General features: G+C 43.5%; 1 protein-coding gene across 8 annotated transcripts in view; it reads right to left on the reverse strand.

Moving 5' to 3' along the window:
* Positions 1-18,073, reverse strand: part of PLEKHM3 (pleckstrin homology domain containing M3) — a 278,205-nt gene that overhangs the window by 142,444 nt on the left and 117,688 nt on the right. For all 8 annotated transcript variants that reach the window (XM_062190562.1, XM_062190525.1, XM_062190542.1 and 5 more), the window contains exon 6: positions 8,872-8,935. In XM_062190562.1, the coding sequence (XP_062046546.1) occupies positions 8,872-8,935 (64 nt within the window). The remainder of the gene's footprint in view (positions 1-8,871; positions 8,936-18,073) is intronic.

The following is an 18,073-nucleotide window of genomic DNA, read 5'->3' on the forward strand; positions in this document are numbered from 1 at the left end:
TAGACTACAACCAGAGAGCAGACTCCATGCCCAAACTGCTCAGCTGAACTGCTCCCAGACTCCTGACCCATAGAAACCATGCAAGACAACTGCTGTTTACTTTTAAGTTACTAAGCTCTGGAGTATTTTTCATGCAGCAAAGATAACCAGTATACAAAAATATGCCCCAACTAACCAACCAACAGTTGGTATTTCAGCAGGCATTTCAGTCTCTCATTATGTAATTTTTTTTTAACTCAAATCTTCTCTCACTGGCTCATAGTGACTAACAACAGCCCTGCATGAGGTAGCAGGCTGAACAGTTAGGCAGGGAAGAGCTTACCAGCTAGACTGACACCAATGTTACTCTCTAAGTGAATGGTCTTTGTAAATGGCTTTCACATAGCCAATGTTATAGATGGGAAGTAACAACAACAACAACAACAAAAAACAACATTACTACCAACCTGATGTCTGGAAGCCAAGCAAGACATGGGGACCAGTAGTCTGGACTCCTGAGAAAGTGACTTTGGCACTGATCAGACACCACGCACTTCTGCAGCAGCATCCTCACTTGTGACTGCACTGTTTACATCTGAGCAGCCAGGGATGGCTTTTCGATCCTTTGCTCAATCAAGCTCTTGCTCACTTGGACAACAGGGCTCTGTGTCCAATACACACAGTCATCTTTCTGCTCTTTCAGAAAAGGCAGTAACTGTACACTTAGCTATCCACATCTATCTTTGCTGCCCACCTCCTCCAGTCCTTCAGTGCATCTATGGGCCGCAGCAGGCTGTGGCGTCTGAGTCTGAAGAACAGGAAGTTTTCTCTGGACAAAGACTAATTAGTGTGCACAAAGAACCACCTGCACCATCACCTTGTTAATCACCTCTGTTTACCCATTCGGCCAACTGATCCCATCACCAAAACCCAGTAGGTAGGAAAGATGCCAGTGACTGCTGGACTCTGGTGAGAAGTCGGGAGATCCAGCTTCAGGCCTGACACTTGGCAGCGGTCACTACTCTGCCCTTCTCCCTTCCCACCAGATCTGAAACGCCCTGGGAGGGCAAGCCCTGCTGCCAATCAGTCAAGCCTTCAAGCCTCCCACCCCAAAAGAGAAATAAAAAGGCATGATTTGTTCCCCAAATAACGTAGGGTCCTCTTCCCCAGCTCGTTAATGGGTTGGGGCAACCCCAGCTAAAGTAGCTAACAGAGATTTAGTGATGTTTTAATGGAGGTGGAATTCCCGACTCGCCCCAGATTGCGCACAGGGCTGGCTGCAGCGGCCACAGGCACCGGCTACTGAACAACACAGGCGAGCTGTCACGCTTTGTTTTTCTGCTTGTTAAATCCAAATGCTCCTAATTAGTTACCCTGCCTGCTAACGCCTGGATGGACAATGGTGCAGGGATCAGGGCTGCTGAGAGGCTGTGAATACAAGTCCCTCGGGATCCTGAGGCTCTGGGACTGGTGACTTGGTTGTGGGCACCGAGGTGCTGCGTTCCTGTGGGCTGTGGATTCAAAGATGTCAACCTCCGTGTGAATAAAGGTCAGCTCCTGTTACTTCTTCGGTGAAAGGGTAGCTGCGCTGGGTGCCCACTTAGGCTTGGGCCTTTGTCTGCTGCGCTGTGAACAACCGCACCCGCAGAGAATAACATTCTCTGATTATGTGTTTGCTTGGAGGGGCAGGGCCATGCAAAATAACTCACATAACTTTCTTGAAGAAGAATTCAGCAAAGTCTGTTTTTAAAAAGTGGCCTGGGAATGCCTTAAACATGGCTTTCTGGGGATCTTATTCACTTTCTGAAAAACACCAGGAAACTTTTGAGGTAGGACCCCTATTTGCATTCTTTCTTCAGGGGTCAATTCGGACAAGTATTTTGTTCACACAGATGACAATTTCTAGGCTCTGTGGATATGAGGGAGCAGCAAACACATAACTGAAAAGTTAGCCATTCAGGAATGTTTAGTGAGTATGCAGAAAGGTTGCAACATTCAACAACTCGTCATTGTTCTGACATTTTTATTTGGATTTAGAATTCTGTGCATTGTTATTTCACATATCAGCGTCTGTAATTGTTTGTTTTGGGGCTAATGTTAATTAGTTTGCTTTTCCTCTGCAAGGAGAGAGAGCTAGCATTACTATATACATGAAGGGTCCTGAAAAAGTTCATGGAGGAGCAGGTAATGAGCCTGCAGTAAAGATGCCTATGTGCTACATTGGAGTGCTTTGGTTATAGTCCCTGCTTTGGCTGCTGGTTCTAACTTTTTTTTTTTTTTTTAAGATGTATTTATTTATTTGAGAGGCAGAGTTACAGAAAGGGAAAGACAGAGAGGTCTTCTACCTGCTGGTTCATTTCCCAAATGGCCACAACAGCTGCAGCTGGGCTGATCTGAAGCCAGGAACTAGGAGCTTCTTCCATGTCCCATGTGGGTGCTCTTGTGCCATATTCCACTGCTTTCCCAGGTCATAAGCAGAGAGCTGAATTGCAAGAGGAGCAGCTGGGACACAACCCACACCCAAATGGGACGCTGATGCCACAGGTAGAGGCTTAATCTACTATGCCACAATGCTGGCCCCTTTCCAGCTTTTTGCTAATGCAGACCTTGGGAAGCAGAGGTGATAGTCCAATTAATGGGGTTGTTGCCATGCATGTGGGAGACCTGAATTGAATTGTTTTTGGCCTTGCTCAGTCCTGCCCCTTGTGGGCATTTAGGGAGTGAACCAGCAGATGGGAACACATGCCAGTACACTCTGCCCCCGTCAAATAAAGAAATTTCTAAAACTTTTTAAAAGTTCATGGAGAAAAGCATATTATCAAAACTGCATGGATTTCCAATGCTATTTGCACAAACTTTGTGAAGCACCCTGGAGGTATGAATGTCTAGATTAATCCACCCATCCATTTGCTGAATATTTACATGCTCCATAGATTATGTTAGTGACTTAGTATAAATGTTTATTGCTTTAGTGTAAAACAAATGGTTTGGACTGTTCTCAGCAGGTCCAGAAGAGTAGTGTGCATTAGCTTACTCCACTCTCCTTTTCTGTGGCTCCTGAGTGCTGAGGCTACTCCCCTCTGGCATCCTTCCCACTCATAACTCTTCAGGAAGTACTACAAATTCCAGCTTTGTCCATCTTTCTTTCTTCACTAAAGCTTATCTGTTGAAATCTTTACCCTATCCCACCCCCAAATATCATGTTGTTTTTCCAACTTACTAATAAGACAAATGAATTTATTTCAAAATAATAATTTAGTTTTCCTGGGCAATATATTTTATTATATTAACTATATTACAAACTGCTTTAACCTAAAGATGGGGAATAGTTTGGAAATTTAAGACCCATGGAAGGTGAATAATGGAAAAATCTGCGTCTTCGATTGTCTCACAAGAGGGGTATGTATATTCAGGAGTGAGAGGTGGGTGTGGGGGGCCAGGAGGGAAGAGGTGGGGGGGGATTGCTCTTACAGCCACCTCACCCATGGGATCATCCAGTATCCTTTCTCATGAATCACACACAAATAGAATCATTCAATGCTTAACTTACAAATGCCCCAAGGTGAGTAACACCAGAAGAGTTGGTCATTAATATACATTTTAGGTTTTGTCACAAGAGTACAGGTAGCCAAAATTTAGAAGTCAAATCTGACCTTTCCTTTCAGCAGGCAGAAGGAACTTTAGAAGACTTCTCCTATCATTTACACAGTCCGAGGAATGACACATTAAACCAGGGTTCTGATTTTGTTCCTGGAGAACAACTAAGAACTCGAAAGTTAACTTACCTATATGAATGTATTCTATTGGTAACATTTGGAGCCTTTTTAATCAGTGTTAAAAGAGCCAAGGGGATGTGGCTAAGGTGGTGACTGTGGTAAGGAGACAGCTACTAGCTCTGAGAGTTATGGAATTCTTGCTATCTCACTTGAGTCTATATTTTTATGGTCTTCCTGTCTTCAAGATTTCCATGGACTGTGATAATTCTAGACTGACTGAAAATAACAAAAGGCAAATTGTATTCTACCTCCGCTTCTCAAATTATCAAACCAAGAAAAAGCTCTTAAAAAGTAGTACCATAGTCCTCCATTCAAAATATGCACCAGTACATGTCCATTGTTCACATATGATTAGTCCTTTATCTCCTAAGTCCTTTACAAGGAGCTAGACCTTGTCAGCTCAAAAAACCACTATGCATTTATACATCTGGAAATAAAGTTCTGTTCAGAAGACTTCTTTAAAAATATCAACAGTATGTTCTGTTAGATATACATTCAAAATGTATGGATTAGATATGTTTTTCTAACAATATCTACTTAAGAATGAAGTGAATGAAGCTGGTAAACACAGAGCTCCTAGGATTTGGAGGCCCGCTGCTCCCTTCTTATGCTCCTTCCTCAACTCTACCACTAGGAAAGGAGTACTTGGCTCTAACTTAACATGTTACAGTTAAATTCTGTCAACTTATTACAGCCAGCTAGTAACTATGTGTTGTGCAACTGCCAGCTTCTCCCGTGGGCAACTTAATCACTGGTGAAATGAACAGACAATTAGGGACTCAGCACCAGCATAAATTTTGCCATTAATTGGTGCTCAGCAACCAGTGAGCAGGTGACTACAGCTTCTAGAATAACTGGAAGGAGTTCCCCTTTGCTAAGCAACTCTCAGTCCTTGCTATTTACTTCCTCCAGGTCTAAGGGTTCAATAGAAAGGGAGAAGGGAGTTTGCATCCAGAAACCAGTACATTCAGATGATTAAAAGAGGAGAATTGTCTTCAATGTAACAAGAGAAACATTAAGGTAGCTGCCAATCACTAATCATTGAATTGAGTCTATATGCTAACACTTTAGGGACTGGTTTTTTTTTTGTTGTTGTTGTTGACAGGCAGAGTAGATAGTGAGAGAGACAGAGAGAAAGGTCTTCCTTTTTGCCATTGGTTCACCCTCCAATGGCCGCTGTGGCCAGCACATCATGCTGATCTGAAGCCAGGAGCCAGGTGCTTCTCCTGGTCTCCCATGCGGGGGCAGGGCCCAAGGACTTGGGCCATCCTCCACTGCACTCCTGGGCCATAGCAGAGAGCTGGCCTGGAAGAGGGGCAACCGGGATAGAATCCGGCGCCCCAACTGGGACTAGAACCCAGTGTGCCGGCGCCGCAAGGCGGAGGATTAGCCTGTTAAGCCACGGCGCTGGCCGGGACTGTTGTTTATATGCTTGAAACCGGAGAGAGATAGGAAGATGGCAGGGGCAGGTGTTTGGTGCAGTGGCTAAGACGCTGCCTGTATCCATATTGGAGTGCTGGGTTCAAATCCCAGCTCTGCTTCCAATTCCAGCTTCCTGCTAATGTGCACCGTGGGAGGCAGCAGACGGTGGCTCCAGTACTCAAGTCCCTGTCATCACAGGAGACCTGGATTAAGCTGCGGGTGCCTGGCTTCAGCCTGGCCCAGCTGCAGCTGTTGTAGGCATCTGGGAAGTGAATGAAAGGTCTGTTTCCCTCTGTCTTTATTCTGCCTTTCAAGAAGAAAAAAAAGGTTGCAGATGTTTTGGTACCAGAATTCTTTCAGCATCTTTAAATATTATTAGTGCCTTGTATACTACGTTATTTTAAAATTACATATAAATTATAAATACTTCTTTATCATGTTTATTCAATTGTTACCTTTCTTTTTCTTTTTGGAGAGGAAAAAGCCTATGTTTTGTTTCTTCAATGAAAGCTAATGGAAAAATAAAATTCACTTAAGAGAAATTTGTGGAAAGGAATCTGCATTTAGGAAGGATATCTGTATTATTATTCAGGGTCTTTAACTCTTCAGTTACTTGCTTTAGCTTATCTTCCTTTGCTTCTACAAAACCTGTATAACAAAATTCCTTTTCTTCAAAATGATTTTTTCTATAGTTATTTTACATGATAGGAAGATCTCCTTTTAAAAAAATATTTTATTTATTTGAAAGGCAGAGTTACAGAGAGAGAGGGAGAGACAGATTTTCCATCTACTGGTTCACTTCCCTAATGGCTGCAACAGTCAGGGATGGGCTGGACTGAAGCCAGGAGCCAGGAACTTCTTCTGGGTCTCTCACATGGGTGCAGGGACCCAAGGACTTGGGCCATCTTCCACTGCTTTTCCAGGCGCATTAGCAGGGAGCTGGACTGGAAGTGGAGCTGCTGCAACTCAAACTGGTGCCCATAAGGGATGCTGGTGCTATAGGTGGAAGCTTAACCTGCTACGCTACAGCACAGACCCAGAAAGGTCTATTTTTATAGAAAACTGTGGGATTAAGGAGGGAACCAAACAGGGGTAAATAACTTACTCTAAGACTCATGAAGCTGACATGAAACCCAAAGAAGCAGTCAAGGAGAAAAGGAGAGGGCAAAAGGAGAGGGCAAAATGTCGCAAGACAACATAGGGTTGGTGGTTGGGTCAGCTGGGGAAGGTCTCCTGCCACCGCCATGCTCTTTCACAAAGCAATAGCATTTTTTTCCTTTCTCCATTCGTCCCGTGCCTTACATATTTGCAGGAACAGTGCAGATCTAGAAAATATGCTTTTATTTACTCAGAAACCAAAGGAAGATGGGGCCCTTCAGTGCTGATAGCCAAGATGCAGACAGATCAAAAGCTAAATCCAATTTAACCCACCTCAGGCAGAAAAAGTAATTGAATTAAACTTCCTCTAAATATGATAAGTTTGAGGCTCTTAAAGCCAGGCACAAAGAACCAGGTTAGTCTGAGCTGCTAAGTAAATGGATGCATTGAGCTCCAGCTGCCCCGCCCACGGGGAGTTTGATAAGCTGCTGATTGCCTCTATCACTTTACTGCCCAGCCTGAAAACTGATTAAGCTGCTTATGGGGCTCCAGGGGCTAATGGTCTGGCCCACCAAGAGCAGCACAGCCGCTGATTTAAGTAAGCTGCTTGGCATGTATGGTTTGATTATTACAAGGGTGAAAAAAGCCAAAGGGGAAGAAAAGACAGCAGGATATAGGGAAGCTTTAAGAAGCAGGCTTTATTATGCCAAATGTATAGACTACTGTGACACCCTAAAATGAATACTGACTTACTCTGATTCTTTCTCTTCCTCTAATATCAAAAACTCCAAAGGCTTCTTCAAAGATTGCTCACTGCGGAGCCCACCCATTCTACTTTAGAGCCCTGACAAGAATCTGGGTGCCTTGGAGCATATTTCTCAAGAGGTGGTATCTAGGTCCTCAGGTGTGCTGATCAGGGACTATTAGAAAACAGACTCACATCTAACGAGTGTTTTAACTGGTTCTTCCCCTTGACGACGTCTGTAATTAAAAATATATCCCTGTCTCTGCCGACCGCAGATCACTGCTGCCTCACCATGTAGCAAAGGGCAGCTGGGGGTCCAACATGTACAAATAGGTTTAAACTCAACACCCAGGTGGAAATTAAAATCCCAAGTCTTCTCTAGACCCTCTCCAACCAAATGCTCTAAAAGTATTTCTACCATTTAAAATAACTTTTCTCCTCCAGATGGACAAAGAGTACAAAAGTCTTAAGTTTTTAAATTAAAGAAAAAGGGAGGGACACATATGAAAAAATCTTGAAAAGTAATTTAATGTCTGAAAAAAAAAATGACTGAAGGATAAGAAGTTAGTTTTACAGTGGACCTTTCCAGAGGGAAAAACAACAACAAAAGAACAGAATCACAGCGGTTGTTGTCACAATTACTTTTGTTTAATTGACTCTTGAAAGAATCAATACACATACAGAAAGGAAAGTAACATTTTCATTTAGTGGTTAACAGCTTCTTAGAGAGTGAGTTGTTGATTTAAATGATTAACCAAAGCTTACCATATTTAGAACTTAGAGCTGAACACACAAAGCTTCAGTTTCTTCCTGGCTGCTACCCTGGTCAATCATTAAAAGCCCATGTACTAATAAAAGGATAAAAAGATGATTTTGACTCTTATATGCTCTGTTATGTTTTATTAAACTTTAAAAGTCATTCAGCTGTAGCTTGAGCACAAATCAAAGGGCATAATATATTAATTGCCTTTTATGTCTTTTTCTTCATATAATTTTTTATTGAGATAAAATTCATATATCATAAAATCTGCTATTTTAAAGTAAGCAATCCTGTGATTTTTTTTGTTCATTCACAAGGCTGTGCAACTATGACCACTATTTAATTACAGAACACTTCTGTGGTCCCCAAAGAAACCTTGTATCCATTAGCCGTTGCTCATTTCCCAGCCATCCCCAGGCCTTCCCCATCACTAATACTTTCCTGTCACTATGGCTTTGGTTACTCTGGACATTTCACTTAAATCAAATTCTATAATATGCACTCTTTCTGTTTTGCACCTATCACTTAGCAGGCTGTTTTCAAGTTTCATCGATGTTGTAGCATATATCAGTATTTCACTCCTTTTTATGGCCGAGTCATGTTCTATTGTACAGACATACAACATTTTGTTCATCCATTCATTAGCTGATGAACATTTGGGTTGTTTCCATGTCTTTTCTATCATGAATAACGCCATTCCAAACATCTGCACACAAGTTTTTATGTGGACATATGCTTTCCATTCTCTTGGGTAATAACCTGGGAGTGGAATTGCTGGGTCATGTGTTAAGTCCATGTTGAACTTTCTGAAGGACTGCCAAACTGTTTTCCAAAGTGGCTGAGCCACTTCACATTCCCACCAGCAATGTATGAGAGCTCCAGTTTCTCTACATTCTTGCCAGCATTTGTTATTGTTCTATAATATCTTTTTATACTGAGTTGTTTTCCTATTCTGAACAGAAATTAATTGAGTACCAAGCCTTGTGATGAAAACTACTGCCATGATGGCGGAACCAGTGCCAAGACCACAGTCAACACAGAGACTTCCCCAGGGAGAAAACAAATATGATATGGCCCTTCTAATCACTTACCTGCTGCAGGTCTGCAAGGGAGTACAGGTGGATCTGCTGAAGGAGGTATTCTCTGGGGAAAATCCTGAAAGCAAGGGAAGAAACATAAGTGAACTCTGGTGCTGCCACAAAATACACTTTCCCATGTTGCAAAGTCTCACTCAAGAATTTCATTTCTCTGTCTTCTCCTCTTCCTCTACATTCCTCTCCCCGAGCCTTATGAGAAACACAGATGCCATCATGGAAGTAAAAGATTGACCCTTGAGGGCTGTGTTGTGGCACGGTGGGTTAAGCCACCACCTGCAATATCGGCATCCCATATGGGTGCCGGTTTGAGTCCCAGTTGCTCCACTTCCAACCCAGCTCCCTGCTAATGCACCTGGGAAAGCAGTAGAAGACGGCCCAAGCGGCTGGGCGCTTGCAACCACGTGGGAGACCTGGAAGAAGGCCTGGCCCAGTCCTGGCTGTTGTGGCCATTTTGGGGGAGTGAAACAGTGGATGGAAGATCTCTCTTTCTCTCTCTGTTTCTTCTTCTTTCTCTCTGTAACTCCGCCTTTCAAATCAATAAATAAATCTTAAAAAAAAAAAAAGAGTTTTGAATTGATTAGAAAAAGTGCTTATCCCATGGGAGACTGAGGCAGGCATGTTCTAGTCTGGAGCTCTCCTAGAAAAAGGCACAGAAGAATTCTACTGACAAGCACGACTTCACTCACAGGAATGAGAACAGCCCAACTGGGTGACAAGGGACCTGGGCTGGGCTTCCTCCAACTCTAATGGTTCAGGGATGCGAGGACGGCAGGCAGCAGAGCACATTCCCAGGATAGCTGACAGGGTATAGGGAAAGCGCTCAATTCTTCCATGCGGGATTAGCTTCTCTCAAGAAAGGCCCTCTGGTGTGGAAGGTAGTAAACAGGAGATAAGAATTTATTTACAAATTTACAAACCAAATCATACTGGCATATTCATCCTAGAGCATGGTAAGCCAGTCAGTAATCCAGTCACAAAACACTTACTTGAGTACCTCAAGCAAGCCAAGTGTTGAGCCAAGTATCAGAGATGGATACTTCAGTGAACCCAACTGATGAACACCAAAGAGGATTTCCAGCTTCTCCTTACTAAGCTGGGTCCTTCTGGTTCTAAACCCAGCTCATTATTCCTTTCACAATAACTAAACAGTTTTGGGCACAATCATCTCTAGTATTCCTTCAACATTAATCTGTACAGATTAAGTTGGCTGTTTTCTTTTTTAAATATTTTATTTATTTATTTGAAAGGCAGAGTTACAGAGGCAGAGGCAGAGAAACACAGAGGTCTTCCAAATATTGGTTCACTCCCCAAATGGCTGCAACAGCTAGAGATGGGCCGATCTGAAGCCAGGAGCTTGGAGCTTCTTCCAGGCCTCCCATGTGGGTGCAGGGGCCCAAGAACTGCAGCCATCTCCCACTGCTTTCCCAGGTACATTAGCTGGGAGCTGTATTGAAAGTGGAGCAGCCGGGACTCAAACCAGCATCCACATGTGATGCCACACTGTAGGTGGCAGCTTTACTTGCTAAGCCACAGCACCAGCCCCAGTTGGCTATGTTTTTGTATCATGTTTCTATGTGTACAAATGTTTCATGCATTTATTTTCTCTCTCCCTTTAGAAGAGTCTCTAAACCTTTCCAGGAGCACTTTGTCTACCATCTCCCTCTATCACTCATCAGTATCTAATGCTATAATTTACATGAGGTCAGTTATAATAGACATAAAGAACTAAAAAGTATAATATATGCAGAAAACATAAAGGATCTGAGCTCGTTGTGACCAGGAGATTTAGTGGTGGCCAATTTAGTGGGGCCACACATTGCCCACATGGACTTGCAGGTGGCTCCACTAGGGCGTTTTGTGGATAGCACCGAGTTCCCCCCTGAAATTATTCCCCCTGTAAGTCTTTCTATGTATATTCCCTTCTGTTCTCAGTGATCTTTGAAAGGCACAAAGCTACCCCTGTCATTCTTCTGCTTGAGGCCTTCTGTGGCATCCCATCTCCTTTGGGGTATCTGACTTGTAAGTCAGATAATGGAAATACTAAAGTCAAATGTGAGAATCAACTTCCTGAGAGGGAAGACTGGTAAGTATGAAAATGCATACTTTAATTTTAATTAATTAATTACTTTGAAAGGCAAAGAGACATACACACACAGAGAGAGAAAGACAGAGAGACATACACAGAGAGAGCTTCCATCTGCTAATTCTCTCCCCCATTGCTTGCAACAGCCAGGGCTGGGCCAGGCCGAAGCCGGGTGCTAGAACTCAATCTGAATACCCTAAATGGGTTGCAGGGACTAAGCACTTGAACCATCATTTGATGCTTCCCAAAGTGTGCATTAGCAGGAAGCTGGGTTGGAAGTGGAGTAGTGGGAACTGAACCAGGCAAATATGGGATGTGGTCATCCCAAGTGGTGACTTAACTGCTGCACTACACACACGCCACATATGGGGACACTTTCTAACGTAAATAAGATTAGACAGGGATTTTCTGCAGCTCCTTTTGCTGACGAGAGGTGAGGGTTTGGAAGGCAGAAAGAGATAACTTACAGCTCACTGAGCTTGCTCCTCTTTCCTTGAAGGCAGGCTGACATTCAAGACATTCTCTGAATATCTTCTGCAGGCAGACCAACCACAGGGTAAGCGCAGGATAAATTATGGACATAAACGCTAAGCTCAGCAAAGTGTGGGGCCATCATAGCTGCCAATCTGGGTGACACCAAGGGCTTTTCCCTGATGTGGTTTAGGTTCTACAAATTGGCCCATCAATCAAGAGCCCTTTAGGAAATGGATGGAATAAGCAAGGATTCCCAGGGGCCAGCTGTTCTTAAACTCCACATACTCAGAAGGGGTTACAGACAACCTGGGGGCCCAAGACCCGCACAGGACCAGGGAAGACAGGGCTCCACATGGCAGCTGTTCATGTCTGGTGTTCCCTTAAGAGAGTCATGTCAGCATTAATTTTACTATTAATGTGCTCAATAAAGAATTTTACTATTAAGGTATCCAACAAAGAAAGGATGATTGTTTGTACTTTTTTTTTTTCTTCAGAAAACACTGGTGTCTCCATATGTCCTGTGAATTTAATGCAAATAACGCCAGGCCAGCCTTCTGATCTGTGTGACTTGCCACTGTGGTTCAGAACCCCAAAGCAGCACACATTTAATTGCAGTAAGTAGATGCTGAATACATAACATGTGTCAGACACTGAGCTGGGCCCTGGTGATCTGGAAAAGACACCATTGTTTAATATAGATGTATGTGTGGGTGAGAGGAGCCAGCAGGACACAGGGTCAGGAAAGGCCTCAGAAAGCTGACAAACTGGAGTCAATGGGAAACAGAAGCAAGATGGGTGTTCCCAAGAGAGGGAGCAGCATGGGTGAGAGCATGAGAGCAGAGGCTGCACTGGGTATGATGGTTTTAGGGAACTAGCTGCCTGGGATATAAAGGAGATGAATGTGCACACATGTTTGGGAGCAGAAGCTACAGGGTATGGGCTACAGAAAGTTGAATTGCAGCCGGACACAAGGCGACTTGAATGGCTTGCTAAGAGCCTACCCCAAAAGGAGATGGGATGCCACAGAAGTCCTCAAGCAGAAGAATGACAGGGGTAGCTTTGTGCCTTTCAAAGGTCACTGAGAACAGAAGACAATATACATAGAAAGACTTACAGGGGGAATAATTTCAGGGGGGAACTCGGCGCTGTCCACAAAACGCCCTAGTGGAGCCACCTGCAAGTCCATGTGGGCAATGTGTGGCCCCAGCCTCTAGTTTTCAGGTGACGCCATGAGAATAAGAGTGAGCCCAGGACAACATGCACTGGGAAATGAGAAAAGACTGGGTCTTGGGGAAACAGTACTATGAGGAGTGAATGAAGGGGACGACTAGGAAGGAGCAGTGTGAGAAGAAGAGAAAAACAGAGGAGCCAGCATCAGGGGACCAAGGAAGGAGACTTGCAAGAAGGAAGAAGGCAGTGGAAAGGTCAAGTAACACGAGGAAGACACTCCTGAGGCTGGGAAAGTGCCTGCTGGATGTGGAAAACAGGAATTCCTCAGTGACCTCAGATAGCTCGGACCCGGGGGGGGGGGGGGGGGGGGGAAGCCAGGCTGCAGAGGAGCGACGCCTGCAGCCTCCTCTTCTAACAAGTTAACTTTACAGGGAAGGAGGGAAACTGGGCCACGGCTGAAGAAGGAGGTAGGATAAGAAAGGATTTTTTTTTATTTTTTAAGAAAAGATGGGAGACCTGGGCATATTTATGTGCTAAAATGAAGAAGTCAGGACAGAAGTAGAAGTTGAAGAACTAGGAATAATTAATGGAGCCTGCCTCTGGAAAAGCCTACAGGAAACAGGATATGGACCCAGCTGGAAGTGCTTTCAAATACACAAGTCTGCACATGCACGTGCACGCGCGCGCGCACACACACACATACGCGCACACACTCACACACACACAGTATTTTCTTCACTAAATACTTCAAGTTTTTACTAAAGTGGTATATAAAAAGTACTTATGAATTTCTCCACTGTAACCCCAAACTTCAGTACAACAGGACCCCACAGCTACAAATAAACAGAAGGTTATCTGACTTAGCAGTCCTTGGGTAAACAGGATTCCTGCCGCAGGAGAGCACTGCCTTTTGTTTTCTGAGGTTGCTGTTCTGTTTAGGGCTTTCTGTGCATTAGGCGACCTTGCTGCTCTGCAGCCCTATTAATCACCAGGTCTGGCAGTGCGGCTTCAGCAGGCCAACCACATGCACCGCTCTTCTCATGACCATGCAAGTTCATCTGGTCGGCCCTGACACTGGAGCCAAAGGACAAAAGAGATAAGGAGAATCAACTCCATACTTCACTCGTCCAGCAAAGGAAACCACACCACTGGCAGGTAGCACTACGGAGTTCCCCGGTACCATAGAACACTGAAGAAACCTGTTAAAGGACCATGAAAATCCACTAGCTCGGTTTCCAGGGCCAGCGTTTTCTATTCTATTTTATCATCTTTACAATTGCCTGACACTGGAAAGGTAACAGGCTTCATTTATAGATTGCTCTAATGAGAAAGGTGAAGAAAGATGAAAATTAAAAGGAAAAAGGTCATATATAATTCAGAGCCCTATACTATGCAGCTGGCACTTGGGGCATAATTGCCTGTAAAATGAAAGGTAGTAGTCTTAACAAAAAAGATAGGGGGTCCTCATTCCATTTTGTTCCATGACATTAAGTCAAATAAATCAAAACTCATCTAACTTGACTAATTTTTGAGGACTTCAACTTAGCTCCGGCAAGCTGTGATGCTCATGAGAAAAGGCACTGGGTTAGGCTCTAAAGGAGGCAGACCCTCTGCAGGCTTCAGATAGATTTAACATTATGTATCACTATTTCCCTCAAACTCAGTGCTTACACATGCATAAATGACACTTAAAGAATCCAGAGCTTAAAATGGGGAAAAAAAAGTCTGCATTGGAAATATTTCTCTTTAGACACATTTTAAAGACCCACATCATACACAAAATCAAAATGATAACACAACACCAAAAGCAATCTGATTCTAATGATAAGCATACAAAAGAATATACAGAGTGGGGCATCAGGAATACTTCTAAAAGGAGAACTGTTTATTCACATAGTATTCCTGTGTTTTCCAAGCAGATATGTTCCAGGGTAGCTCATCTGTACTGAGTTGAGAGAGCCACAGTGTCTTTCTTTGGAGGGCACATGCACCCAGGCTGAAATCGGCAAAAAGCACTATGCAGCAACCCAAGGAGATGCAATTTGGTGTTCTTGATGTAGGCTACAAACTCTTCCTGAAACAGTTACATTAGGCTGGATGTGTATGGGACTCATACATCCAGCCATCTTCCGAGCTAATGGAAAAACAATTTTAAATCAAAGGCAGATCTTTTGATAGCAACCCATGTGGAAGAAACAAGCTTCAATCATATCTCCAGATACCTCATTTTGCTAATCTCATTGGCTGGGAAAGTGGCAAGATTGCATCAGATATTATACCTTGGTAGATAGATATAGGAAATAAGGGTCTCTCACCTGCTCATTCAGAAATTATGCTAAAGTTTTCTTAGCAACAATCTAAAGTGCAGAGTAGAAATATGTGGGCAGTAATCTTGGTTGTGATTATTCTGGGGCCTGATTATAAAAATGAAACATTATATCACAGCTATCATATGTCCTAGTTCAAATTCATAAGGTATTTTTTAAGAGTTTCAAGAAGATAAAACTTTTCCTACAATGAGTTTTATTTTTTGTTGGTTCTTAGAAAATTATTTTAGAAAATTTAATCTCAAAATAAAATAAAATCACTTTATAACTTTTTGAAGGATTTCTCAGTAAAGAGCTATGTATCTGTATAGTTTAGTGAAATACAAAATTTTCCAGAATTCCTTTTTCAAAGCTTTTAAGTCCATATAGTTTTGAATGACACTATCTTTTGCAGACGTCTGTAGCTCCCTTTCAGAGTGCTGTGTGTGTGTGTATAATTTGCTGAATGAGATCACTAGAGAAAACGTAGGAAGGGGGAGGAGCTATTACGAGAACAAGAAGACAGATAACTTGAGAAGCCATCCAAGGGGAAAAAAATTCTTGAAATAGAAAGAGAAGAACAGTTGCTTTCAAAAACTAGCAAAATGACATCCTTTCTTTTAATAGCTTCTGAGCCCTATAAAATCTGTTCTTTTGGGGCCGGCGCTGTGGCGCAGCGGGTTAACGCCCTGGCCTGAAGCACCAGTATCTCATTTGGGCGCTGGTTCGAGACCTGGCTGCTCCACTTCCAATCCAGCTCTCTGCTATGGCCTGGAAAAGCAGTAGAAGATCGCCCACATGGGAAATCGGAAAGAAGCTCCTGGCTCCTGGCTTCGGATCGGCGCAGTTCTGGTCATCGCAGCCAACTGGGGAGTGAACCAGCCAATTGGGGAGTGAACCATCAGATGGAAGATCTCTTTCTCTCTCTCTCTCTGCCTCTCCCCTCTCTCTGTGTAACTCTGACTTTCAAATAAATAAATAAATTTTAAAAAAAAGAGACATCTGTTTTCTTTATATTAATAAAAATTTTAAAAAAGTTTTCTGAGCCCTAATAGATTCATTCAGTTACTCTGTTGGGCTACAGCACCAACTTCAGCTAATGATCAGTATTTCTAAATTTTATTTTATTTTTTTTGATAGGCAGAGTGGATAGTGAGAGAGACAGAGAGAAAGGTCTTCCTTTTTGCCGTTGGTTCACTCTCCAATGGCCGCTGCGGCCGGCGCATCTCGCTGATCCAAAGCCAGGAGCCAGTGCTTCTCCTGGTCTCCCATGCGGGTGCAGGGCCCAAAGACTTGGGCCATCCTCCACTGCCTTCCTGGGCCATAGCAGAGAGCTGGCCTGGAAGAGGGGCAACCGGGACAGAATCTGGCGCCCCGACTGGGACTAGAACCCAGTGTGCCGGCGCCGCAAGGCAGAGGATTAGCCTGTTAAGCCACAGCGCTGGCCAAAATTTTTATTTACTTAACTTTCCTTGTTATTCGAAAGGCAGATCTACGGTGAGGAGGACAGAACAGGATCTTCTATCTGCTGATTCATTCACCAAATGCCTGCAACAGCTAGGGCTGGGCCAGGCTCAAGCCAGGAACAGGGAATGCAATCTGAGCCTCCCACGAGGGTGGCAGGAACCCAAGTACCTGAGCCATCATCTGTACATCAGCAGGAAGCTGGGTTACAAGCGGGGATCAGGAGTTGAACAAGGCACTCCAATATGGGATGCGAGCAACCCCAGCAGAGGTTCAACCACTGAGTCAGATGCCTGCCCCTAATGATATTTTGAATTAACTGACTAGAAAACTAGTCACAGGGGGCCACTGTTGTGCTACAGTGGGTTAAGCCACCGTTTGTGACACTGGCATCCCATATCAAAACACTGCTTTGAGTCTAGGCTGCCCTGTTTCCAATCCAGCTTCCTGCTAATGTACCTGGGGAAACAACAGAAAATGGCCCAAATACTTGGGTCCCTGCCACTCACATGGGAGATCCAGATAGGGTCTCTGGCTCCTGACTTCAGCCTGGCTCAGACCTGGCTTTTGTGGCCATCTGGGGAGTGAACCAGCAGATGGAAAATCTCTCTCTTCTGTCACACTGCCTTTCAAATAAATAAATATTCTTTTAAAAAATGAAAAGAAAGAAAAGTAGGCACAAAAGTCTGGCTATTTTTTTTTTTTAATTTTACAGAGAACATAAACAGCTGTATTCACTCACTGAGCTTGAGAAGTATTATTGATACTAGTACACTTGAAGCACTAATAATTATTGGTCTTTTGATTAAATTAATTTAGTGGTGGTATTGATGCAAAAATGGACTTCTTTTTTTCTTTAAGATTTATTTTATTTTATTTGAAAGTCAGAGTTACATGGAGAGGGGAGAGGCAGAGAGAAAGAGAGGACTTCCATCCGATGGTTCATTCCCTAGTTGGCCGCAACAGCCGGAGCTGTGCTGATCTGGAGCCAGGAGCCAGGAGCTTCCTCCAGGTCTCCCACATGGGCGCAGGGGCCCAAGGATTTGGGCCATCTTCCTCCACTGCTTTCCCAGGCCATAGCAGAGAACTGGATCAGAAGTGGAACAGCCAGGCCTCAAACCGGAGTCCATATGGGATGTCAGCGCTTCAGGCCAGGGCATTAACCATGCTGCACCAGAGTGACGGCCCAGGGCTTATTCTTCTAAAATTCAGAGTTAACTAATTTACAGTCTTAGATCTCACAGTTCAGTTTTGAGATATTCCATATATAATGTTCACAAAGAGAGCAGGTCCAGTCTGTTTAGATTATGCTGTAAGAATAATGCTGCCTTAAGATATATGTTCTTAAGCTAGCTTCCTGAATTACGCATGTTTGATTCCCAAGAGCATGCAATCTTTTCTCCCTGTATCAGATAATCTTTCCACCTATTATGCCTGACTTTTTAGAGGGTGAGAGAAGAGGAGGTATTGGCATAAAATGATTCTACCAGCTTATTTATTATTAGATTGCTCATACAATCTTCTGTTCAGTACACCGAACAATAATCATCATTTACTTCCTCCAAGATCAGTGATATGTGGGTATGCTCACACACCAAAACACCATCTTCACTCAGTGATCATGATGCTCTAGACAAATATTTACTGGCACAAAAAGATGTTTACAATATACTAATTAAAATGATCAGTTTGAAAATAC

The sequence above is a fragment of the Lepus europaeus genome, chromosome 1, assembly GCF_033115175.1.
Source record: "Lepus europaeus isolate LE1 chromosome 1, mLepTim1.pri, whole genome shotgun sequence".
Classification (NCBI taxonomy): domain Eukaryota; kingdom Metazoa; phylum Chordata; class Mammalia; order Lagomorpha; family Leporidae; genus Lepus; species Lepus europaeus.